Source organism: Perognathus longimembris, chromosome 17, assembly GCF_023159225.1.
Source record: "Perognathus longimembris pacificus isolate PPM17 chromosome 17, ASM2315922v1, whole genome shotgun sequence".
Lineage (NCBI taxonomy): Eukaryota > Metazoa > Chordata > Mammalia > Rodentia > Heteromyidae > Perognathus > Perognathus longimembris.
Genome location: NC_063177.1, coordinates 39,446,686 through 39,472,346, shown reverse-complemented (window position 1 = coordinate 39,472,346; position 25,661 = coordinate 39,446,686). Strand labels below are relative to the sequence as shown.

At 41.1% G+C, this 25,661-nt stretch overlaps 1 protein-coding gene across 4 annotated transcripts in view; it reads right to left on the bottom strand.

Annotated features, from left to right (window-relative positions):
* Nucleotides 1–25,275, bottom strand: part of Atp6v0a1 (ATPase H+ transporting V0 subunit a1) — a 55,803-nt gene extending 30,528 nt beyond the window's left edge. For 3 of the 4 annotated variants that reach the window (XM_048367326.1, XM_048367323.1, XM_048367325.1), the window contains exons 1-7: nucleotides 25,232–25,275; nucleotides 22,522–22,682; nucleotides 12,862–12,940; nucleotides 11,379–11,476; nucleotides 10,290–10,418; nucleotides 3,020–3,123; nucleotides 1,631–1,757 (exon numbers count right to left, since the gene is read on the bottom strand). In XM_048367326.1, the coding sequence (XP_048223283.1) occupies nucleotides 1,631–1,757; nucleotides 3,020–3,123; nucleotides 10,290–10,418; nucleotides 11,379–11,476; nucleotides 12,862–12,940; nucleotides 22,522–22,638 (654 nt within the window). In that variant the 5' untranslated portion in view covers nucleotides 22,639–22,682; nucleotides 25,232–25,275. The remainder of the gene's footprint in view (nucleotides 1–1,630; nucleotides 1,758–3,019; nucleotides 3,124–10,289; nucleotides 10,419–11,378; nucleotides 11,477–12,861; nucleotides 12,941–22,521; nucleotides 22,683–25,231) is intronic. The other variant, XM_048367324.1, reaches the window with a different exon arrangement.
* Nucleotides 25,276–25,661: the final 386 nt, after the last annotated feature.

Sequence of the window (25,661 nt, the reverse complement as noted above, 5' to 3'; positions counted from 1 at the left end):
GCTTCTTCCCGCTCAAGGCTAGCACTCTGCCACTTGAGCCACAGCGCCGCTTCTGGCGGTTTTCTGTATATGTGGTGCTGGGGAATCGAACCTAGGGCCTCGTGTATCCGAGGCAGGCACTCTTGCCACTAGGCTATATCCCCAGCCCCATGGGTGCCATTTCTTAAGCTTCATTATAAGAATATCTGCATGATAACCTCAACTTTACAAAAATCTTTCTCTGTTTTTGGATACAACCAGGAGAAGACAGGCTACAATAATGTTCTTCTTGGCACACTTTGGCTTATTTTCCAATCAACTTTGAATCTCATGTTGTCTAAATGACAGAAGTATAGAAGAAAGGAAACCACTTTTGTCTGTTTGGAACCTTAGAAAGTCCCAGATAAAGAAAGGTGAGGAAGCACATAGAACTAAATCCCTATAAAGAATGTTGGTATAGAATTTTACACATCATGCCAATTTAGACTTTTTAGGGGCAGAAAGGTAATCAGTCCCAAATATAAAGCTTACAGATCGAAGATATGTAAGGATTGGAAGGAAAGACCAGAAAAAATAAGGCACATGGGCGTTACCCAGGATTGTCTCTGGATGCCTTAATTTCTCACATCCATTTGTACTACATTTATTCATTTATTTATTTGTTGGTCAAGGGGCTTGAACTCAGGGCCTGAGTGCGCACTGTCCCCAAGCTCTTTTTGCTCCAGGCTAGCAATCTACCACTTTAAGCCATAGCTCCACTTTTTTTTTTTTTTTTTTGAGTGGTTCACTGGTAATAAACCACCAGCACCTGGCAATATTTATTCTTTCTTTCTTTTTTTTTTTTGCCAGTGCTGGGACTTGGACTCAGGGCCTGAACACTGTTCATGACTTCTTTTTACTCAAGACTAGCACCCTACCTCTTGACCCACAGTGCCACTTCTGGCCTTTTCTGTTTATATGGTGCTGAGGAATCAAACCTAGGGCTTTGTGAATGCCAGGCAAGCATTGTACCGCTAAGCCACATTCCCAACCCTGGGATATTTATTCTTAAATGAAGTTTCTGATTCTCCCAGTAAACAAGTACATAATCAAGTTTTATCAGCTTATAAACATTAAATCTCTCCATTAGGAAATTTCTCCTCTTTTCTCACATGAACATTAGTACATTTGAACCAGATGTAAATTAGTTTTCATAAAAGGCAATTTTTCTCTAAACCCTAGATTAGTAACAGGAAATACATAAAGCTCGATGTTTCAAGTAATTGGAGCCCTTTTTCTCTTTTTTCTTCCCTTCTGTCTCCCCACACCTTCTGGTGTGGGCCTGTAGTTTGCTCCCCTGCACCCCCCAGTAAACTGTTTTCTGCTTGAAAAAAAAAAGAAAATAAAATAATTGGAAATAAAATTTCCAATGAAGATAATACCTCCATAGATAGATAAGGCTTAAAAATAGGCATATTTTATGTATACATCGAGGTATACATGAAAGGAGTTAAGTTAAAGGAGAGCAGCAGTCCTTAAGTTCTCAGATCAAAGCAGGGAGAAACAGAAGGCTCCTCTGTCAAGAGGAGGATTCGGGTGATGCCATGCTGTGCTACTGCTCTGGACTTCCTTTCTAAGACCTAGTCCACAGGACACAGTCTCCTTGTCTTACAGTCACAGGATCCTCCAAGGGGTTCTCGATTTCAGCCTGTCGCAGGAACACATTCCCTCGGCACACGCGCCAAAGCATGCGTTCAAAAGTAGGGATGCGCTCCCGGTTAATCACACCAGCCACGAAGCTGTAGGAAAAGAGCCAGATCAGAACTCCAGCTGACAACATGGGTAGAGGTGTGTGTGTGTGTGTGTGTGTGTGTGTGTGTGTGTGTGTGTGTGTGTGTTTTGCAGAGCTGAAGGCTGAACTCAGCTTGCTAGATCAGAACAACATGGGTAGAGGGTGTGTGTGTGTGTGTGTGTGTGTGTGTGTGTGTGTGTTGTTTTGCAGCGCTGAAGGCTGAACTCAGCTTGCTAGATCAGAACTCCAGCTGACAACATGGGTAGAGTGTGTGTGTGTGTGTGTGTGTGTGTGCGCGCGTGTGTGTGTGTTGTTTTGCAGAGCTGAAGGCTGAACTCAGCTTGCCAGATCAGAACTCCAGCTGACAACATGGGTAGAGTGTGTGTGTGTGTGTGTGTGTGTGTGTGTTGTTTTGCAGAGCTGAAGGCTGAACTCAGCTTGCCAGGCAAGTACTTGTCCACTGAACTGAATCTAAGAAGTTTTATTGTTATTATAAAGGTGACATAGAGAGGGTTATAATTAAAGAAGTCAGGTAAAGAGTACATTTCTTTTTGGATGTCACCCCTTCCCTTGATCTCTCCCAGTTTTTGTCTCCTGTTCCCACCCACAAGTTGTATAGTTCATTTTCAACATAGTGTCTAGTGAGTACCACTGCTACATTTGTTCACCCTTTGTCCCTCCATTTCTGTGCCCCCCTTATTCTCCTAAAGATGGATGAATGAATGAACAAGACAAAAAGAAAGCAAAAACAACAGAAAAAAACCTCAATTTCCATTTCCTGAAGTTCATTTCAATAAATATTATTTTATATGATCAGAGGCATGTAGGCATTGTGCTTTGTGTTCCTCCCCCGAGTATCCTCTCTTGTCTCACTGTGCATGAGTGCATAGAGTCTTGTATAATTTATCAAGTCCCAAGCTATCTGAGATCTAGCTTCCACATATCAGAGAAAACACATGCCATCTGTCTCTCTGAGTTGGCTTACATCTCACTTAACCTGACAAAAAAAAAAGTGAGAGAAAGACAAAGATTATACACTACACATGACACTATCAGGTCAAAGCCTGTCAGTCTTGTCCTGACCTCATTTGACCCAGCTGACAGTTGACAGACAACTCAGGAAGTAAATCTAGAGACAGAGAAATAGCTCTTAATAGGCTCACAAGAGAGTGTATCCAGGAGCAGGCCAATGCCCAGCCTTACTGCTTCTCTGAACAGCAAAGAAGAATCTGTTCCTATTGAGTATGGAAAGGCTGAAGTGGTACTTACCCAAGTCTTAAGGGTGTGCCTCTTCCCATCTCACTCGGCTCCAAGAGGGATGAGGACTCTTCCAACAGGTCTGGATCCGCCATCTGCTGATGATGCAATTCAGCCTGAATTCACAAATCAATTAATATCTAATGAAAATAGTTAGTGGCATGCAGGGAACGAGGAACCAGGAGACAGGTTCAGGAAAAAAAAAGTGAAAAAACAAAAACAAAAAAGCAAGAATAAAATACCAAACAAACCACCAAAAGGACATACCCATAGAAAGAACAGGGGAATAAAACAACAGAAATAAAGGTAAAGAAAGCATAATTTCCCCAGTAAAGCATCTGGAGAAATAATTTTAGAAATAAGGAATAGAAGGAAAACATTAAGTGATGGTGACATGTATAAATCTGTTACTTGGTGGAAGCCATTTTTCTCCTCAATGTTTCCCTGAATGAACCAGGGAATACCTTCACATGTGAGTAGGCAGCAGCTCTGCTGATACGCTAATGTCTAGGCAGCTTCCAACTAGAACTTCCTTTGTGTGAGAATGCAGAAGCCACATATTCTCCATGTAAAGAACAAAGCGCTATGCTATCCTGAACATACTGTGATCTGGAGGAAGAAGGAACATCTCTGAATTTGTAGGTTCTCCAGGCCTTTAAGAAATTCAGGCTGGGGGGCTGGGAATATGGCCTAGTGGTAAAGTACTCGCCTCGTACACATGAAGCCCTGGGTTCAATTCCTCAGCACTGCATATACAGAAAAAGCCAGAAGTGGTGCTGTGGCTCAAGTGGCAGAGTGCTAGCCTTGAGCAAAAAGAAGCCAGGGAACAGTGCTCAGGCCCCAGGACTAGCAACAAAAACAAAGCCAAACAAAAAGAAATGGAACACACTGTCCAAAAAAAGAAAAAAAGTACCCTTTACCTGACTTATGTAACTGTAACCCCTCTGTACATCATCTTTAAAATAACAATAAAAATGGTAAAAATAACGTTTTTTTTTTAAAAAAGAAATTCAGGCTGGATACCAGTAGATCATACCTCTAAGCCTAGCTTCTCAGGAGTCTGAGATCTTAAGATAGTCATTTGAAGCCAGCCTGAGCAGAAAAGTCTATAAGATTCATCTCCAGTAAACTACCAAAAAGGTAGAAGTGGAGCTGTAGTTCAAGTGGCAGAGCACTAGTCTTGAGCAAAAGAAGCTTCAAGAATAACACCCAGGACCTGAGTTCAAGCCCAGGACCAGCACAAAAAAAAAAAAAAATAGAAGAAGAAAAAAGGAATCTGGGTACTGATGGCTCATGCCTGTAATCATAGCTACTCATGAGGCTGAGATTTAAGGATTGCAGTTCAAAGCCAGCCCAGGCAGGAAAGTTTGTGAGACTATTAACCCCCAGAAAACCAGAATTGGAGCTGTGGCTCAAAGTGTTAAAAGTCCTAACTTTGAGAAAGAGCTCTGGGACAGCACCCAGGCCCTGAGTTCAAGCCCCACAACCAACAAAAAAAGAAAGAAATTCAGAACATATACAAAATACCCCCAAAACATTGTATTAGAAAAGTGTTTCTTTGCTGGGCACCAATGGCTCGCACCTATAAACCTAGTACAGGAGGCTGAGATTTGAGGATAGTGGTTCAAAGTTAGCCCAGGCAGGAAAGTCCATGAGACCCTTACCACCAATTACCTACTAAAAAAAAAGTCAGAAGTGGAGCTGTGGCTCCAGTAGTAGATCACTAGCTTTGAGCAAAAAAGCTCAGGGACAGTATCTAAACCCTGAGTTCAAGCCCAGGACCTACAAAAAAAAAAAAAAGTTTTTCTTTAAAAGGATAAGAAGCCTGGGTCTCTGCTGCACCCATGAAGGGGAGAGAAAGTGAAAACATTATCTGATGTCTTATTTTCTGATCAGGTCTCTAGGAATACCGAAAAAGTTCACAGAGGCTTTATAGGAGAAGAATTCTTAAGAATACTGCTTAAGAATTGAGTAAAGAAAAAACAGTAAATAACAAGCAATCTAGAGACAATGGGCTAGCTTAATTGGCTGAATTTAAAATGATTTCCACCGTGACAGTTTATACAATGAAATGAAAGGATCCTCCCACATAGAGGTCTATTATCTTCTTGACTATCCAAATGGCCCTGCCCCCCTTTACTGCCTAAAAAGGCTACCCTAAAAAATAGTCCAATCCATTTCAACTTTCCATTGCCTGACTTGCCCGACTTTAATATATTCACACACAACTTATTTGACCAAGGACAAAGAAGCCAGAACAATCTTCCTATTCAAAAGCAAAATAAATGTTAGAATTTTTCTCCATCTGAAAATTTCAGTTTGATCCTCCTCCTGTCAACAGTACTAGGAAAACATGCCACATGCTTACCTTCTTTGATAAAAGTTATAGGACCACTGATGTAGCAAAGAAAGGGAAAACTAGGTCTAAACCAGGTAAGTCTAAAGGCCAAAAAACTAAAAGCAATTATTTTGTGAAGTCTGAAGCAAAGCAAAAGACAGGCATATCAGTAGCGCAAATAAACACTGCAATGAGATAGCAAGTGTTTAAGATGAGATAGTGGGGACACCAGTTACATAGGAGCATAAAGGGTTCTCTTTTTCAACTTCAAACCAGCTGACTGGAAATAACTTGTTTTGAGTATTCAGATGGCATTTAAACTTATTCTTAGGATAGCCCTAGACAAAACTATCTCCTACTGGACTATGTGGTTCACACAACCTCCTTCAAGTAAATCCTCATCATCAAATGCAAACGTATGTGCTCTGGAGAGGAAACCAACAAACAACAGATAGCACATAACAACTAGAATACTCCAATACTTCTGAACTATCAAAGGCTTCTTTATCTGGCACTCTCAGACAATCAGAAAAATAGAACTAAGCAGGAAGTTCAATATTCTAGTTACTAATCTCACTACTTCATATATAAGGATACTAAGTCTTAGCAAAGAAAGGTCAAATTTTAAAAATAAAATTTGTGCTTGATGAGAAACCAGGATGACCAGAACAACTGAGGGCCTTTGAAGCAATTACTAAAATCACACTGTTGAACATGTGAAACTTAAATCATAGACACTCTAGGTGCTCTAGTAACAATAAAAAAAATGCTAATGTTTCTCTAAGTCACTTGCTTTACTCTCTGGTTACCCCTTCCCCCATCCAGAATATTGAAAGCCATGCCTAGCAAAAAGGAAGTAGGAGAGCAGAACTTCAGTTCTGTTTCTACAGCCTCTATGTGTATACAGCACGTCCAGCCAAGCTATACCAGTTACTAAGAGCAAACACTTTAACCTCCCACCTGCAGTAAGAAGTTACATTTCACCACTTGTATTTACCCAAGCCCCAAAGAAGATGGCAGATGGGAAAGAAAAATAAAGAAAGCAGATGGATGAAAAACTGAGAAGGAAAGGAAGGCAGGGATCTGCATGCCATTAACCATTACTTTTCCAGTCTTCTTTACGTTCTCATATGTTATGGTGCTTATGGTAAAAGATGCAGAGAAACCTCTCCAGCTCTTACAGTTCTTCATAAGCAAGAAGACTGAGAAAAGGATAATCATTAACAAGTCATTTTAAATGCTCTGGATAAGAAATGGCTAAGTTGAATTTTTATTCATCTTAAATCATAGAAATTTAGCATATTTACTTTTTACACACCTTGACAATTGTAACCCTTATGCCTAAATATGGAAAGAATATTTAGCCATTTTCTGCTATGTCATTACTGTAGATTATTGATTACATTCACCAAATTATTTTTAAAAAGATGAGAGATTTACTATTGATAGTGTTTTAGGTCATTTGCAAACATTAAAATTCCAGGCATTGAAAAAAAATCTGATGAGAAACTAAGTTTCTGATATTGGAGGGTCCCAGGTATGCTCATTTTTTTTTTTGTTTCATCATCATCATCATCATCATCATCATCATCATCATTGTTATTCTGAGACAAGGTTCAAACCATGTAGTTTAGGCTTATCTTGAACTAGCTCTGTAGCCTAAGGCTGGTCTCAAACTCAAGATCATCTTGTCTCCAGAGGGCTAGGATTACAGATGTGTACCACCTGGCTCCTGGTGTATTACTGAAACACACACTTGCACATACAAATCCAAGGTGAGGTGTCTGAGCGTCACTGCAATGCCTGAGATGGCAGCAGCAGCAGGGCAAGACCTCCAGAAAGCAACCTTGCTCAGGCTTTGCAACTGTGGCAAGAATGGGCAAGGCACTGGCAGTGCACTTGGAGAGAAAAAGCAGTGGTTTGGTGGTTCTTGTCACCTGTTAGAACTGCTGTGAGGCTGCTAGGGATGAAAGGGACACTGACGGGAATGCATCGGGAGCAGTGCTCACAGCCAAGGCCTCATTGGCAAAGTACCTCCAGAGACAGGGAAGGAGGGGATAGGGCAAGATCATAAAGATTTGGAGTCTATCCTTGTCACTTAATGATTAGACTTAGTAATCACAAAAAATGAAATCCCTAGTTTATGATTTAAAAATTATGAATCATCTTTCCAAAAGGTTCCTTTCATTTTTACCCTTTTTGTTTGGTTTCCCTGTCTATCTAAATATAGCTAGCTAGCTAGCTAATTGTTGCCTGTACTGGAGCTTATACTCAGTGCCTTGAACTCTCAGCTTTCTTTTGCTCATGGCTAGTGCTCTACCACTTGAACCATGCCTCAAGTCAGGCCTTTTTCCTAGTAAATAGAAAATAAGAGTCTCCCAAATTTTTCTGCCTTTGCTAGCTTCAAACCTAAATTATTCGATCTCAATCTCCTGAGTAGCTAGGATTATAGGCATGACCAATAGCACTCAGCTCAAGACTTGCACTTTTTGCCTGGGGTGGCCTTCGACTGTGGCCTCCTACTTATGCTTTCCTTGTAGTTAAGATCATAGATGTGAACCACAGAACCTAGCATTTGAGATGGGGATCTAGCTAACTTTTTACTCAGGCTGGCCTCTAACCACACACCTCCTGATTTCCACCTCCCAAGAAGCTGGGATTACACACATGTGTTACTCTATCTGGCTTAGAAAACTAATTACTTAACTCTTTCCCTTAAGGGAGCCCATTTGTTGGTCATTATTCAGAATTTCTCTTAAAAATAATAAGGAACTTACTCCTTAAACATAGGAGATCATGAAGTACTCCTTCCTTCCTTCCTTCCTTCCTTCCTTCCTTCCTTCCTTCCTTCCCTTTTCAAGACAGTCTTTCTGTTTAGTCCTAGCTGACCTTGAACTCAAGATCTTCCTAATTCAGTCTCCCAAATTCTGGGATCACAGGAGATGAAAGACCACAGCAACATTTCAGCAGTAAACTAACGGGAACAACAAAGGGGAAAAACTAGCCTGGCAATGGTAGCTTACACCTGTAATCCTAGCTACTCAGGAGGTTAAGATCTGAGGATTGTGGTTCAAAGCAAGCCCAGAGTGATAAGTCCATGACACTCTTATCTCCAATTAAGCACCAAAAAAGTTGGAAGTGGAGCTGTGGCTCAAGTGGTAGAGGGCTAGTCTTGGGCAGAAGAGCTCAAAGACAGTGCCCCAGGACTGACACACAAAAAAAGGAGGAGGGGGAGCTAGATATTATGGTAAATGCCTGTAGCTTATTCTAATAAACAAATGTGTCTGTTACAAAAGACCTAAAACACTTGGAAAGAGTTAATCACACTGTCCACACCCTCTTATGTGACTTTGGGAACTAGTGAAAGATATTACCACCGGTCTCAAATTCTCAACTCAGTCAGTGAGCAAGCTGAATTTTCACACCAAACTTCCACTGATATATAACCAGTCTGATTCTTGGGAGGACCTAAAGGGTTCATATGAGCTTGTCTTCTGCCCTCCCCTCCACAGACCTATTCAATTGGTGTGGCTTCTTGAGTCACATCAGTAATGGCTGAGGAATGTATCACAGTCTCAGCAGATTTCTTCTAGACTAGTGGTTTTCAAACTATCACCTGTTAAAATGATGACTGGGCCTGACCCCAGGGTTTCTGACTCAGCAAATCTAGGGCAGGACTGATAATTTCTATTTCTGACAAGGGGGGTTTTGTTGCTGCTGACTGGAGAACTGTACCATCTTAGAAAATAACGCAGATGTGGTCTCTCTCTCTCTCTCTTTTTTTTTTTTTTTTTGCCAGTCTTGGGGCTTGAACTCAGGGCCTGAGCACTGTCCTTGGCTTCTTTTTGCTCAAGGCTAGCACTCTGCCACTTGAGCCACAGCGCCACTTCTGGCCTGTTTTCTATATATGTGGTGCTGAAGAATCGAATCTAGGGCTTCATGTATACAAACGAGGCAAGCACTCTTGCCACTAGGCTATATTCCCAGCCACAATGTGGTCTCTTTTTAAGAGGCAGAAATTAAAAGTAGAGCTAAAAGGCAGAAATCAAATGGTCACCAGAATAGGCCCTCTATATTTAAAAGCTTTTGTTATGCAAAGAAAATAGGCTATAGACTATAGTAGTAACTAGAACAATCTCTGAAGTGTCTAATGCTACTAATCATGACTAAGACATTAGTCAGAGTTACCAGTATTTTAGGCCATCAGAAAAATTGCTTTCAGATTGAAAACTATTACTTCCTTCCAAGTTTAACTGGAAGAAAAAAGTAGGCTTTTGTAAGCCTGATTCTTAAATCCTTTCAAAGGGGTCACCTGAACAAACTGCCATTTGTCAATTTAGTTACCTATTTAACCCAGGAACTTATTAACATTTTCCCCTATAGAATGATGAAGTTGTGTTTTGGGGAAAATCCAAATACACTTGCCAATAGTTCCATACAACATATTGAGAAACTCTTGAAAAAAGATCAGTAAAATGTGTTTTCTACGGTATTGAAAAATGTGCCCAAAGCTTCAAAAGTGAACACAAAGATAAAATACAACTATAAAAAAAGGTTGGTTGGTTAAATATTTGTATATTAAATATTTTGTATATAGCCAGATGTTAGTTTCTTAAACCTTAACCTTAAGAATATACTTACCTTATAATATTAAACTGTGTCTAATGTCAAAGTTTCAACTACATATATGCAATGACTTGAGGGTTCCTTTCTTTCCCCACCTTAAGATGAAAATTTGCAGAAAATGTGAAAATATATAGAACCATGGCTGGCTATGTACTGCATGAAAATGGAACATAATCTGACATTTCTTTAAATAAAAGGTGTAAAAATGGTATTGCTTCCAAACTAGCAAATTAAAATAATTATTGGAATCAAATCATGGCCCCATGTATGCAAGTATATTATCAGCTGCTCAAGAACTAAAAGAAACAATAGTCTGACCTCATCAAAAAACTGCTGAGTTTTTCGAAGTATAAATTTTAATTCAGTCAGTTCCAGGAAGTTTCTCTTCAGAGCTTCCTGGTTTGTATTGATTTCCTTCAATTCATTTTCAATCTTCTCAAAATTGGCCTAGAGGGGGGAAAAAGTTAAATCAAGCTAAGCTCAATATACTTACTCTGAATTTAATGAATTGACCCTGTGAAAGATACATTATACCAACCCAGAAAATGCTTTAGATTTTGCTGGACCAATTTTATTTATGCAATTTTTCTGCTTAACATAATCACTGTCCATAGATTTTATTGTATACCCTGTAAATTTCTTTGTTTTGTGCAAGTTCTAGAGGTTGCAGAACTCAGGGACTGGGTGCTATCCCTGAGCATTTTTTTTTCTTCTCAAGGCTAGTGCTCTACCATTTGAGCCAGCCCCACTTCTGGCTTCTTGGTAGTTAATTGGAGATAAGAGTCTCATGGACTTTCTTGCCCAGGCTGGCTTCAAACCCTGATCCTGAGGCTCTTGAGTAGCTAAGTTTACTGGCATAAGCCTCTGGTGCCCTTTTCCCTTCCTCCCTTTCTTCCTTCCTTCCTCCCTCCCTCCTTCTTCTCCTCCTTTTTTTGTTTGCCAGTCCTGAGGCTTGAACTCAAAGCCTGGGCCCTGTCCCTGAGCCTCTTTTGCTCAAGGCTAGCACTTGAGCCACAGCGCCATTTCCAGCATTCGAGGCAAGCACTCTACTACTAATCCACATTCCCAGCCCTTCTGGTGCCCATTTCAAGAGGACAACATTATCAACAAGCCCAGAGGCTATTCATTTACTCTGTAATTAATAGACAACTAGTTAAGTTGACATTAATCCAATAAGGGTTCAATAAACCAGTAGCATTATTTAGTAGTATATGATACTGTTTGAGATACTGTCTGACACCATAAAAAAGGGAATTCACTTCAGTTCCACCTATAAGAAACTTACAATCAATTCACCATGTTCTTAAGGTTGGCAAGAATTACTCTACTCATTACTTACTCAGAAAGTAATTTCCGTATCTAATTAAAAAAAATATATATATATTTGGTTTTCTCAAAATTATTTACCTCTAAGTCAATCATGTCCCGGGGGAAGGGCACCTCTGGGTTTTCACCAGTGTCCATAATGGGGATGTTAGCTTTCCTTATCTCTTTTTCAACAAATCCTAAAATGATAAGAGTCAAAACATTCATATCTAACTACACAAGCCTGGAACTATAATTATTAAAGGAAAAATAGCAACATTTAAAACTTGGCTCTAAAGTATTTCAGCCTAAGAAAGACATTTCATATTTTACCATATCCTTTCTTATACCCCATACTCTGGAAAGCTATCTTGAAGAGGATAGTGAATCCAGAGCCCATATCTTCCTTCTTTCCTTCAACTTTCCACTCAATATAACTGCTCCCCAAAATATGTTCCCCAAGCATGACAGTTCAGGGGCTGGGGATATGGCCTAGTGGCAAGAGTGCTTGCCTCGTATACATGAGGCCCTGGGTTCAATTCCCCAGCACCACATATACAGAAAATGGCCAGAAGAGGTGCTGTGGCTCAAGTGGCCTTGAGCAAAAAGAAGCCAGGGACAGTGCTCAGGCCCTGAGCCCAGGTCCCAGGACTGGCCAAAAAAAAAAATGTATGACAGTTCAGTTTGTAAATATTATTATGGCCAAACACAGTTTTAAAAAAGTGTAATATAAATGGGCATATGACACTTCACACATTAATAAAACAACTCTTGATCCAAAGGGATTATTGGCTGGGAATGTGGCTTAGTGGTAGAGTGCTCGCCTAGCATGCATGAATCCCTGGGTTCCATTCCTCAGGACCACATACACAGAAAACGCTGGAAGTGGATGCTATGGCTCAAGTGGTAAAGTGCTAGCCTTGAGCAAAAAAGACCAGGGACAGTGCTCAGGCCCTGAGTCCAAGCCCTGGGACCCACAAAAAACAAATAAACAAATAAAAGGGATTATTATGTTTGAAAACAATCAGGTTTTTGGTTTGGTTTTGGGGATTTGGTTTTTTGTTTTGTGGTGCTAGGGATTCAGGATATTGCTGCATGGTAGGCAAGCACTCTACCAAGCTCTCAGATAAGTTTGTTGTTGTTGTTTTTGCCTGTCCTAGGTCTTGAGCTCAGGGCCTGAGCACTATCCCTGGCTTCTTTTTGCTCAAGGCTAGTACTCTTCCGCTTGAGCCATAGCACCGCTTACAGCTTTTTCTATATATGTGGTCTGCTGAGGAATCGAAACCAGGGCTTCATGTATACGATGCAAGCACTTTACCACTAGGCCATATTCCCAGCCCTATCCTACAGTTTTGCTATTAAGTTTCATGAAAAATATAACTATACAGGCCACCTTCTCTGTTGTTTGAACAAGGTTTCTAGCCTAAACCCCACAAAAATCTATTTGTATACATTGTTCATCTTAATGTCCCAACAGATTTTCCTTTTATTTCTCCTGTAATATTTTTCTTCCTTTTTTAAAAGTACTAATGTCTCTAATCTACATAAATTATAGGGACATCATACAAAGCCAAAATGCACATACGAAGTTTTCGATCCATTTCTTCACATCTTCTAACTTCATTCACAAATTTCCGTTGGAAAACATTCACGTCTGGATTTAACTAAAAAATAAAAACCCATTTAAAAACTTCAAATAAATGCATCCATTTCCTATAATAAGCAACATCTTTCAAAGTGAAAACCTAATTTGTGTCCGTGTATATTGTTAATCAAAATCGTCTAATGATCATGATCTATATAAACTGTTTTGTGACCAGTCACACAAGCAAAGCCAAAACCTTCCTTCGCAGCTGCAACACATTGCTGGAATGGACTCAGGTCAGGCAAAGCAATGAGCTCCTTTCCCAGCACCTAAAATTAGGACTCTAGTTCTCTCTCTTTCTCTCTCTCTCTCTCTCTCTCTCTCTCTCTCTCTCTCTCTCTCTCTCTCTCTCTCTCTCTCTCTCTCTCTCTCTGTCTCTCTCTTTCTCTCTCTCCAGTCCTGGGGCATGAACTCAGGGCCTGGGCACTGCCCCTGGGCTTCTCTTTGCTCAAGGCTACCACTCTCTTACTTGAGCCACAGCACCACTTCTGGCCTTTTCTGTTTATGTGGTGCTGAGGAATCGAACCCAGGGCTGCATTGCATGCTAGGCAAGCACTATACCACTCAGCCACATTCCCAGCCCCTTTCCTTCTTTTTCTTCCCAAGTACAGAAGACAGAAGGCATCCTTACCTTATTTTTTCCCCTAGTGTCTTCACTCTTTGGTGACAGGCTAGTTTATGCATTATGCACCATATGTAATTTTCAAAGCAATGTAATATTCTGAGATACACATGCAAGAATAAAAAGTTCCTACATATTAACAGGCAATCTAATAGGTAAAGAAAAATATATGATGGGCTTGGAATATTGCATATGTACCAGATACTATAGGAGGCTTAGGGTAAATGCAAAGAATCTGCAAAGGCAAAGCTTTGTTCTGACTTTGAAACTTTGAACAAAACAATTAATGAGCTTGATCATATATACATACATATATTATACACACATACATATATATTCAGATATGTCACATTTTTGTATTTATATTATTTTATGAACTTATCACACATTGTCATATTAGTTCTATATGATATATGTACACATATATGAGCACAATGAAATATGTATATACATTATATACTACATATAGGTTATATTAGAATATAATAACATATATATATTTTGGCCCTCTCTGTGCTCACGGCTAGTGCTCTACCATTTGAGGCATAGCACTGCTTCTGTCTTTCTCTGTTTATGTGGTACTGAGGAATAGAACCCAGGGCTTCATGCATGCTAGGAAAGCACTCTAGAACTAAGCCACATTCTTGGCCCAATATATAAATTTATTTATGTGTGTTATACAAATATATCCCTGTGTACACAAATATATCCCTGTATGAAATTCAAAGATATCTCTGTATTTAACTGTTCATTCTTCAAGCAATTCATTCATTCATTCATTTTGTGACATGGTCTCATTATGTTGTCCAGATTGACCTAAACTCCTGGGCTCAAGTGATCCTCCGGTCTGTCTCCTGAGTAACTGGGACTATAAGTGCTACCACCACACCCAGCTTAAGGACTTAATAGTATTAATATTAGACAGACGGAATCTAAGACAAAAACAGTAGTAATTAAAAGAATCTCTTTAGCTCCATGGAACAGATAGATACAAACTAATAATTACATTTTGTTGTGATGCTATTACAAAATAAGTATAAACCAGGTGCCAGTGGCTCACACCTGTAACCCTAGCTACTCAGGAGGCTGAGATCTGAAGACCAAGATTTGAAGCCAGTCTGGGCAGGAAGGTTCATGAAAACTCTTTTTTTTTGGCCAGTCCTGAGGCTTGAACTCAGGGCCTGGGCACTATCTCTGAGCTTCTTTTGCTCAAGTCTAGCATCCTACCACTTGAGCCACAGTACCACTTCTGGCCTTTTCTGTTTATGTGATACTGGAGAATGGAACCCAGGGCTTCATGCATGCTAGGCAAGCACTCTATCACCTTCCCAGCCCCACCAGGAAAACTCTTATCTCCAATTAATCACCAAAAAGCTGGAAGGAGAAGTGTAGCTCAAGTGGTAGAGTGCTAGCCTAGAGTACAAAAGCTGAGGAACAGCATCCAGGCTCTGAGTTCAAATTCCAGGTCCAGTACCAAAAAAAAAAAAAAATTAAGTGAGCCAGTGGCTCACACCTGTAATCCTAGCTACTCAGGAGGCTGAGATCTGAGGATTGTAGTTCAAAGACAGCCTGGGCAAGAAATTCTGTGAGACTTTTCTCCAATTAATCAGAAAACCGGAAGTGGCATGGTGGCTCAAGTGGTACAGCACTAGCCTTGAGCTGAAGAGCTCAGGGACAGCACACAGGCCCAGAGTTAAAGCCCCACAAAGCCAGAAGTAAAGGCATGATTCAAGTGGTAGAACTCCAGCCTTGAGTGAAAAAGCCAAGCCAATGGGCTATAATGTAATCCTAGCTACTAAGGCTAAGATCTAGGGGACTGAAGTTCGAAGCTAATATAGGCAGAAAAAGTTTGAAATCCCATCTCCAATTAATGAGCAAAAAATTGAGCTGGAGGCATGGCTCAAGTTGTAAAGCACCAGCCATGAGCAAAAAGCTGAGTGAGCTTGAGCCCCAGTGCTAGGGGGGAAAAAAGAGAGAGGTAAATATTGGTGAAAATATGGAGGGAGAGGAGCTGTTGTATACTGTTAGTAGGAATGTATATTAATACAATCATGAAAAACATGGTGGTTCAAAAAAATACCCCTTTGAACAACTACTTAAAAATAATAAAAATGTAATTAAAAAATAACACTGAGTATGTAGATCAGTGATGGTATACTTTGCCTTGCATATACAAGCCCTGGGTTTTATCCAAATGCCACCAAAAATAAGGAGAAAAACACAACAACCACTACCCCAACCTCCACCAGGATATGACCCAGCATTCCTACTGTCTCACTTTTGGGTATCCTATCCAAAGAAAGTAAAATCTATGCAAAGGTAAGTGGAACTACAGGGAAGAGAAATCACTTCTGTGTTTACCGCATTATTCATCAAAGCTAAGTATTCATCAACAGATGAAGAAAGTGTGGGACATTATATTAAGGTAAGCCATACACAGAAGAAAAATACCTCATGACCTCACATGTAGAATCTATAAAAGACGAATTCATACAAGTAGAGTAGAATGATGGTTACCAGAGGAAAGAAGGGGGAGGTGAGTGGATACAGAAGTTGTTGGTCAAAGGTTATAAAGTTTCAGATAGATAGGAGAGGTTAGGAAGGGCAGGAAGGAGCTACTGGTCAAAGGGTAGAAAATCGGACAGGAGGTAGAGTTTTGAGATAAGCAAATATCAAATATCTTACTACAAAAAATGGTAATAGAGATATGCATGTTAATTACACACACACAGACACACATAAAATCACTGTACTCCACAAAGGTATATAATTAAGGAATTAGGTATTGATGGTTCCTGCCTATAATGCTAGTTACTTAGGAGGCTGAGATCTGAGGAGTATAGTTTGAAGCCAGCCCAGGCAAACAAATGTGAGAAACTCTTATCTCCAATCAGCAAAAAGCCACAAGCAAAGCTGTGGTTTAAGTATTAGAGTGCAAGCTTTGAGTGAAAAGCTAAGGGACAGCACCCAGGCTCTGAGTTAAAAAAGGAAAAGAAAAGAAAAAAAAAGTTTAAAGACATTTCAAAACCTCTTACTCATAACTGTCTCCTTAGAACTCAAATGGTATCTTTTGCAGAGAAGATAGACAACTACTTCTAAACTGAAATCAGATACTTCAATGTGTTGCATATTTTCATGCTTTAAAACATGCAAAAAAAGGGGGCTGGGAATGTGGCTTAAGCGGTAGAGTGTTTGCCTAGTACACACATACCCCTGGGTTCAACTCCTCAGCACCACATAAACAGAAAAAGCCGGAAGTGGTGCTGTGGCTCAGGAGGTAGAGTGCTAGCCTTGAGGGACAGCGCCTAGGCCCTGAATCCAAGAACCAGGACTGGCAATAAATAAATCATGCAAAAAGCAATGATACACATCACAACATAGATGAACCTAAATGTTAAGTAAAAGAAGCCAACCATAAAAAGCATATATTGTATAATTCAATTTATACAATCTATCCAGAATGGGTAAAGTCACTTAAACAGGTTGATTACTCCGATTTCCGGGGGGGGGGGGGGGGGGGGAGGGTATACTATGGTAATGGAGGAAATGGGGAGACTGACAATAAGTACAGAATTTCAGAAAGTTCTAAACCTGTGGTAATGGTTGCATCTGGAAATACATCAAGAACCACTGAAGTGTACATTACATATGGGTAAATTTGATGGTACATTAACTATATGTATTTCAATATACCTTAAAAAAAATTAAGAAGCCGAGTGCTGGTGGCTCATGCCTGTAATCCTAACTACTCAGAGGGTGAGATCTGAGATCGCAGTTTGAAGCCAGCCGGGGCAGAAAAGTCCCCATGAAACTCTTTTCTTCAATTAACCACTCAAAAACCAGAAGTCGTGCTGTGGCTCAAGTGGTAGAGCATTAGCCTTGAGTACAAAGAGGCTCAGGGACAAAGAGGCCCAGGCCCTGAGTTCAAGTTCCAGGTCCAGCACAAAGAAAAAAAAAGTCTTATAGAAGAAATAAGAAGAAAATGTCATGGAATTTAACAAGCCAATTCTAAATTCTAAAATGAACATGTAGCCAGGCACTGGTGGCTCCCATCTGTAACCCTACCTACTCAGGAGGCCAAGCTCTGAGGAGCACAGTTTGAAGGCGCAGTAAAGTCTGTGAGACTTTTTTTTTTTTTTTGTCAGTTGTGGGGCTTGAACTCAGGGCCTGAGCAGTCCCTGAGTTTTTTCACACAAGGCTAGCACTCTACCAGTTTGAGCCACAGTGCCACTTCCAACCTTTTCTGAGTAGTTTACTGGAGCTGAGAGTCTCACAGACTTTCCTACTCAGGCTGACTTTGAACTGTGTTCCTCAGATCTCTGTCACCTGAGTATCTAGGATTACAGGCATGAGCCACCAGCACCTGGCTCCATTAGACTCATATCCAACTAACCACCAGCAAACCACAAGTGGCACTGTGGCTCAAAATGGTAGAACACTGGGCTGAGAATATGGCCTAGTGGTAGAGTGCTTGCCTAACACGCACAAAGCCCTGGGTTCAATTCCTCAGCACCACATATACAGAAAAAGCTAGAAGTGGTGCTGTGCCTCAAGTGGTAGAGTGCTAGCCTTGAGCAAAAAAGAAGCCAGGGACAGTGCTCAGGCCCTGAGTTCAGGCCTCAGGCCTGGCCAAAAAAAAAGATAGTAGAGCACTAGCCTTGAACAAAAAAGCTCAGGGACAGCACCCAGGCCCTGAGTTCAAGCCCTACAATCAACAAAAAATAAAATAAAATAAAAATAAAATGAACACAGAAGAACATAGAGGAATTAGAATAGGCAGGACAATTCTGATCAAGTAGAATATTTACACTATAAAACATCAAATCTTAGAATTGACAATTACTATGCTATAAGAACAAAGATAAATAAGCCAATGAGGCAGAAAAAAACTTAGAAGCAGACCCACATTGAACATGAAAATTTAATATTTTACATATGTAATCACAAATCATAAAATAAGAACACATAAATCAAAAAGTTGCTCTGAGAACTCAAAAAACTAAGCTCCTCCAAGCCCAATAAACCAATTAGGAAATGGGCAAAGGAGCTAAAGAGAGACTTCACAAGAGAAGAAATAAAAATGGCAAAGAAACATATGAGGAAATGTTCAACATCCCTGGTAGTAAAGGAAATGTAAATAAAAACAACCCTGAGATACCACCTCACCCCAGTTAGAATGGCCTATACTTTGAACTCAGGCAACAACAAATGCTGGAGGGGGTGCGGGGAAAGAGGAACCCTTCTCTATTGTTGGTGGGAGTGCAAATTAGTACCACCACTTTGGAGAACAGTATGGAGGTTTCTCAAAAAGCTCAATATAGACCTACCCTATGACCCAGCCATACCACTCCTAGGCATCTATCCTAAACAGCAAGTCCCAAGATAGCAAAAAGACATTTGTACTTCCATGTTTATCGCGGCACAATTCACAATAGCCAAAATATGGAAACAACCCAGATGCCCCTCCACAGATGAATGGATCCAAAAAATATGGAATACTACATAGCGATTAGGAATGGTGAAATATTGTTATTCGCAGGGAAATGGTCAGAACTTGAACAAATAATGTTGAGCGAGACAAGCCTAGAACACAGAAAACAAAGGGGCATGATCTCCCTGATATATGACTGTTAAGAAAGGGAGACGGAGAGACAGTAGAGACCAGGTCTGTGAAACCAAAAACTGCTTGTCAAATGGTATTTCCCACAGGATTGGGGCAGCGACCCAACAGTATGTAACTAAAACCAAACAACTACTCAACATATAATAGGTCAAAAATTGACCTCTCAGTGGAATACAATAGCTCAAAAGCTATGTATGTACGTTCAGATAAGACTACTTTCAACATATTGTCTAATATCGACATTACATTTAAAGCCCTAGGCGAATTTTCTTGGGCTTGGCCATGTGGCTACTGTATATATTCTTGATACATTGTATATTGTATATATGCCTACCTGACCTAGAGAAGGGAAAGAAAAACAGGGCGTAAGATATCACAAGAAATGTACACACTCCCCTACTATGTAACTGTACCCTTTTTGCACAACACCTTGTCAAAAAAATTTGTGTTCAATTAATAAATACATTTTAAAATAAATAAATAAATAAAAAGGCCACTTGAAATTAAAAAAAAAAAGTTGCTCTGAGCAAGAGAGAGCTGGTGTACATGTGTAATCCTAGCTATTCAGGAGGTTGAAATCTGAGGATCGTGATTCAAAGCTATCCTAGGCAGGAAAGTCTGTAAGACCTTTTTTTTTTTTTTTTTTGGCCAGCCCTGGGGTTTGAACTCAGGGCTTGGGCACTGTCCCTGAGCTTCTTTTATTTAAGGGTAGTACTCTACTGTGTGAGCCACAGCACCACTTCTGGCTTTTTCTGCGTATGTGGTACTGAGGAACCAAACCCAGGGCTTCATGTATGCTAGGCAAGCACTCTACCACTAAGCCACATTCCCAGCCCTCTGTGAGACTCTTAACACTAATAAACTACTCAGAAAAAGCTGGAAGCACTGTGGCTCAAGCACTCTAGCCCTGAGAAAAAGAATCTCAGGGACAGCACTCAGGCCTTGAATTCAAGTCCCAGGACCAGCACATACCAAAAGGGGGGGGGGGGGGAGGGGGAAGGGGAAAACCAGAGGTGTGGATCAATTGTTATAGCATCTGTCTAGCAAGTTCAAGGCCCTAAATTCAATCTCCAGTACTAAAAACAAAAGAAGGAATAGAAAAAGAAAGTAGAAGAGGAAAATGAAAAAGAGAAGAAAGAAAAGGAGGAAGAGAATATTAATGATGATGGTGGTAGTGGTGGTGGGGTGATGGTATATAAGCTCAGCAACAGAGTGCTTGTCTAACAGGCTATAATAGGTCCTGGGTTCCATCACCAGAGCTGAAAAACAAACCTTGCACATTTCAGTGTGATTAGTGATTCCTAACTAGATCAGCTCTAAGTTCATCTTTCCTTTTTAAAAAAGAACTGTTACTAGTAATTGCTGAGGAATAATATAATTAGGAAATCATTTTTTTGTAAGCACCACTGTAATCATTGAGATACAAAAGCAAAGGATACAAAAACTATTAGGTAAAAAGGCTTGGGGGAACAGGACATTGATACAACTCTCAAAAGTATCATTACGTACTAATCACAGGATAAAATGCCTTTAGTGAAGACATCCAGTGAACAATACCTTAATTGGGTGATCAAATTTATCTCTACTAATAAGAGAATAAATTATATCATGTACCTTCTAATATGATACATTTAGGCTTGGCTATTCCTGTCCGTTTGTTTTTTTTTTTTTGGCCAGTCCTAGGCCATGAACTCAGGGCCTGAGCACTGTCCCTCGCTTCTTTTTGCTCAAGGCTAGCACTCTGCCACTTGAGCCACAGCGCCACTCCTGGCCATTTTCTGTATATGTGGTGCTGAGGAATCGAACCCAGGGTCTCATGTATACGAGGCAAGCACTCTTGCCACTAGGCCATATTCCCAGCCCGTCCTGTCCGGTTTTAATACCACCATGTATTTCTCACTCTTTGCTTATTCCAGTGACACAGGTCAGACAGATTCATCTTCCTGCTATGCGACTAGAGTTTCAACTCAAGACCTCAAGCTTCCTTGGGTTTACTAGTTCATCTAGTGCTTTACAATTTGTGTCGTAATTCCAGCCCAGCTTTTTCCTGGTTATTTTGAAAATAGAGTCTTGAGGACTATTTTTTTAGCTGACTGGCCTCAAATCAAGATCCTCTGGATCTCAGCCTCCTGAGTAGCTAGAATTATAGGTATAAGCTATTGGTGAAAGGCCTTGGGTTCTATCCCCAGCATACAAGGACTGAGTACTGTCCCTGGCTTCTTTTTGCTCAAAGCTAGCACTTTACCACTTGAGCCACAGAGCCAGTTCCAGCTTTTTCTTTTTATGTGCTCCTGAGGAACCGAACCCAGGGCTTCATGCATGCTAGGAAAGCATTCTACCACTAAGCCATGTTCCCAGACCCCTCAGAAACAATGCTGAACTAAAGAAGCATTTGTTGAGCCAGGTGCTGGTAGCTCACGCCTGTAATCCTAGCTACTCTGGAGGCTGAGATCTGAGGATCGCAACTGAAAGCCAACCTAGGCAAGAAAATCTGTGAGAACTCATTTATCTCCAATTAACCACCAGAAAAACTGAAGTGGAGCAATGGTTCAAAGCAGTAGAGCGCTAGCATTGAGCAATAGAACTCAGGGACAGCACCCAGGCCATGAGAACAAGCCCTATAACTCACCAAAAACATACCACCCCCCCAAAAAAAAAGAAGAAACAGAAAATGTGCCTATCTTCATGGTGCATAAGTAATAGAGGAAGAGAAAAACTTTAACCAAGTACTCCACTGTGAAATGTAAAAATCATAACCATGATGAATGAAAGGTACATGGAACTCTGAGACTATAACAGGAGGATCTAAGTCAAGGACCGCTGCCTTTTGGCAAGTGTGTATTATGACCTCTTGATCAAATTATAAACCTCATAGTACACACTTTTCGCCCTTGGAAGTGCTGGGGTTTGAACTCAGTACTTTGTATTTGCTTCATACTTTTTACTTTTAGACGACTCCTTTTCTTTTGATATCTTCACTAAGTACTCAAAATAAAATAGGTTGTGAATACCTGCTTTCTTAGGCACAATAAATCTAAACCTGCAAGCCTGAGATTTTGTTTATAGTGAAAAGTGAAAAGTCAGTTTGCTATCCTTCCTCTCCCAGCATTCCAAGCAAGTATCTTGAGAGAGCTTAGGATAGTTTTCAAAGGAAGCGCTAGCAAAGGCAGGGAAGGACTAACACAAAACTCTTTTACTTCTAGAAAGATGACATGAAGTCTGCATTCTATAAGACAGTTCTGTAATGTTATTCTTTTATTTTTGCAAACAAAAACAAAACACTCACAATAAAGTCATTGGACATAATAAGAAAAACAGTTCAATGGTAATAGAGAAGCAGACCCGCAACACTTACATCACGAAACTGAACTTTTCCGAGTTCTCCTAATTCACTGACGCAACAATAAGCAGCTTCTGACTGTAGAAATAACTGGGCCAGAGTCATCTCCTCACTGCGGAAGAGCTCCCCCATCGTGGCAGAAAGTTGTCAACAGAGTCTCTGAATTCTACTGCAACCTGAAGTAAAAGAGAAGAAAATGCTGTGACTTTGGGAATTACCTAGAAGACAAGAGCAAACAATACCCCACAGTAAGGATCTTCTTGTACTTCCTGTTGACAACAGTTGTCTTGAACAGCTGTTTTGATGAAAAAAAAAAGGGGGGGGAAGTGAGAAATTGCAAAAGCCGCTACTGAATCCTGTAGAGTGTCATTTAAAAAAAAAAATCACAGCTCATGTGCTCATGTCAGGAATTCTAGCTACACAGGAATCCGAGATCTGAGGATCATGGTTCAAAGCCAACCTCGGCAGGAATATTTGTGAGACTCTTTATCTCCACTAATTTTTTTTTAAAAGCCAGAAGTGGAGTTGTGGCTTAAGTGGTAGAGCACTGGCCTTGAGTTCAAAAGCTCAGGGACAGCACCCAAGACCAGAGTTCAAGCCTCAGAACTGGCCAAAAATTTAAAAAATATATTAATATATATTTATATAAAATGTATATTATATATATAATTTCCTTTGCAGTCAACTGAGTCAGGACTGGTAACTATATTTTGGGCAACTCAATACCTAAGAATACACCCAGATTAAAGACTGGTATTGGGAATCTCAAACAGCTCTTTTACTTTGGACACAATATTATGAGGAACTGCTTACAGTGTTGGTTCTTTTTTGTTTTTGGCTTTATTTTTTGTTATTTTCTTTGAGCAAAAACAGAGGAGACCTTGATTACTCTCTTATAAAAGATGTCTGTATTGTGACTTGTCTGCTGACAATGCCCATTTTCAACAACCAAACTGTTAATATTACCTTTATTTTATAAAGGGCTTAACCTTCCAAACTCCTCAGAAAACACTATTTCCCTCTAAAGAATTCAAACATGAGCCAGGCACTGGTGGGTCACACCTGTAATCCTACCTACTCAGGAGGCTGACATCTGAGAATGGCAGTTCAAAGTCAGCCCAGAAAGAAAAGTCTGTGAGAGACTCTTTTTTTTTTTTTTGCCAGTCCTGGGCTTGAACTCAGGTACTGTCCATGACTTCTTTTTGCTCAAGGCTAGCACTCTACCACTTGAGCCACAGAGCCACTTCTGGCCTTTTCTATATATGTGGTGCTGAGGAATCGAACCCAGGGCTTCATATATATGAGGCAAGCGCTCTTGCCACTAGGCCATATTCCAGCCCCAAGAGACTCTTATCTCCAATTTTAGCCCTGAGTTCAAGCCCCAATAGTGGCATTAAAAATATAATAAAAAATGAAAAAGAGGCAGTCAGCATATTAAGCTCACTTTGAAATCGAATCAGACAGAAACACATTAGTAATGACAAAGCAGTTTTAATAAGCCACAGAGTACAGGCTTTCTACCCCAAGAGCTGTTTCTCATCCCCAAGATAAGTGCCTTCTTCCACCTGCCAAATCTCATGCATGAGCCAATAAAGGTTGTATTTTCCATCTATGTTACATTTTTTCCATCTATTTTATTAGTTGCCAGATATGAAAGACAGCATCCTGGCGCTATCAGTGGTCCTGAAACTGAGAATTCTTTATCCTCCGTCAGCTAAGCTAAGGCACAGACTGTACAGTATCTAACCTCAGCCAAAATATACACCATCTTTTAATGCCATAAAGTCATCCACGTTCCCTACGACACATGACATAGGGTGAGGCTGACATCAAAGGAAGATTTACTCGTCTGGAAGACAGGGAGACATTTTGAGAAGTCTGAACGACATTGTGCATGTGATATTCAAGGGCTACAAAACAACACACTTATCTAAAACAAGGGCTTCTCAAGAGATGAGGTAGGTATCTGAATCATCCAAACCAGCCTCTACCAGCCCTCCACAAGGATGCATTCCACGACCTCAAAACATCAAATGAATGCCTGATCCTTATAGTTCAGGGGATGCCGATAATGACAGTCTCCAAGGATTACAGGTCTTCTTAGATCATGTCTACTCTGGCCTCAACGAAATCAAACAGAAAATGAATTTAGCCAAAGAGATTTTCTTGGGGAGGGGGGGTGAAGGGGAGGGAGGATGTGGTCGTACAATGAAATAATAGCGATTCTGCAAAAAATAGGTGTCCAAATATTGCACACACACACACACACACACACACACACACTCACATCCCGCGCGCCCCGCTTCTAAGAACCCCACCACCTGCAAGAATCCAGTCCTCCAGCCCTCCAATCTGCCCAGAGAAAAGCAGGAATCCTCTGGACACCCCAACCCTACCTCTTGGGCAGGTTTAAAAAAAAAGGGGGGGATAATACCAAATTGGAAGAACCCCCACCCGCAACCTGAATGCCTTACCCCATAACCTTCGATCCTCTCACCTCCCTCTAGCACGCTGTGGGGGAGGAGGGGACTCAGGTCCTCCACGGGATAGTGAATCTCCAGCTCCTCAGCTACAGACTGGGGTACTCAAAGAGGGGGGTTGTGTGAACCCCCACTCTCTCCCAGCGACCCAAGACCCCCTTGACAGGCGAGAGGAATATTAGGAAGGGTTCTTGCGTCCCTCAAAGGCCGTTCCCGGACGCATTACACCTATAACCCACGCTCACCTCCCACCTCAGGCTCCGCCGCCGCCGCCGCCACAGCAGCCGCGATCGCCGCCGCCTCCTCCTCTACCTCCTCCTCCTCCTCCTCGGCTCCCGGCAGAAGCGCCTCGACGTGCGTGCGTCAGCAAGGCCCCGCCCCCGCGCCGGCAGCGCAGAGCCCCGCCCACAGGATGATCTCATCGACGTTGACCAATCAGATGTTGTCTCTCTGTGGCTGCCGCAGTGCGGAGTCGCCGGGGCTCGGGCGAGTCTCACGGTGGTGACGCCATCTTGACCGCAATCCCGTGACTTCCAGCCGGGGAGGCTTGTGGGGCGGGGCCGGGGGTGCCAGGGGCTTCAAGTTTGGGGTCCCCGCGAGGTTTCAGAATCTTTTGTCTCTCTAATCCTTCTCTTTCGGCCAGGACTGCGCACCTGCTCTGTTTTCAAAAAGTGG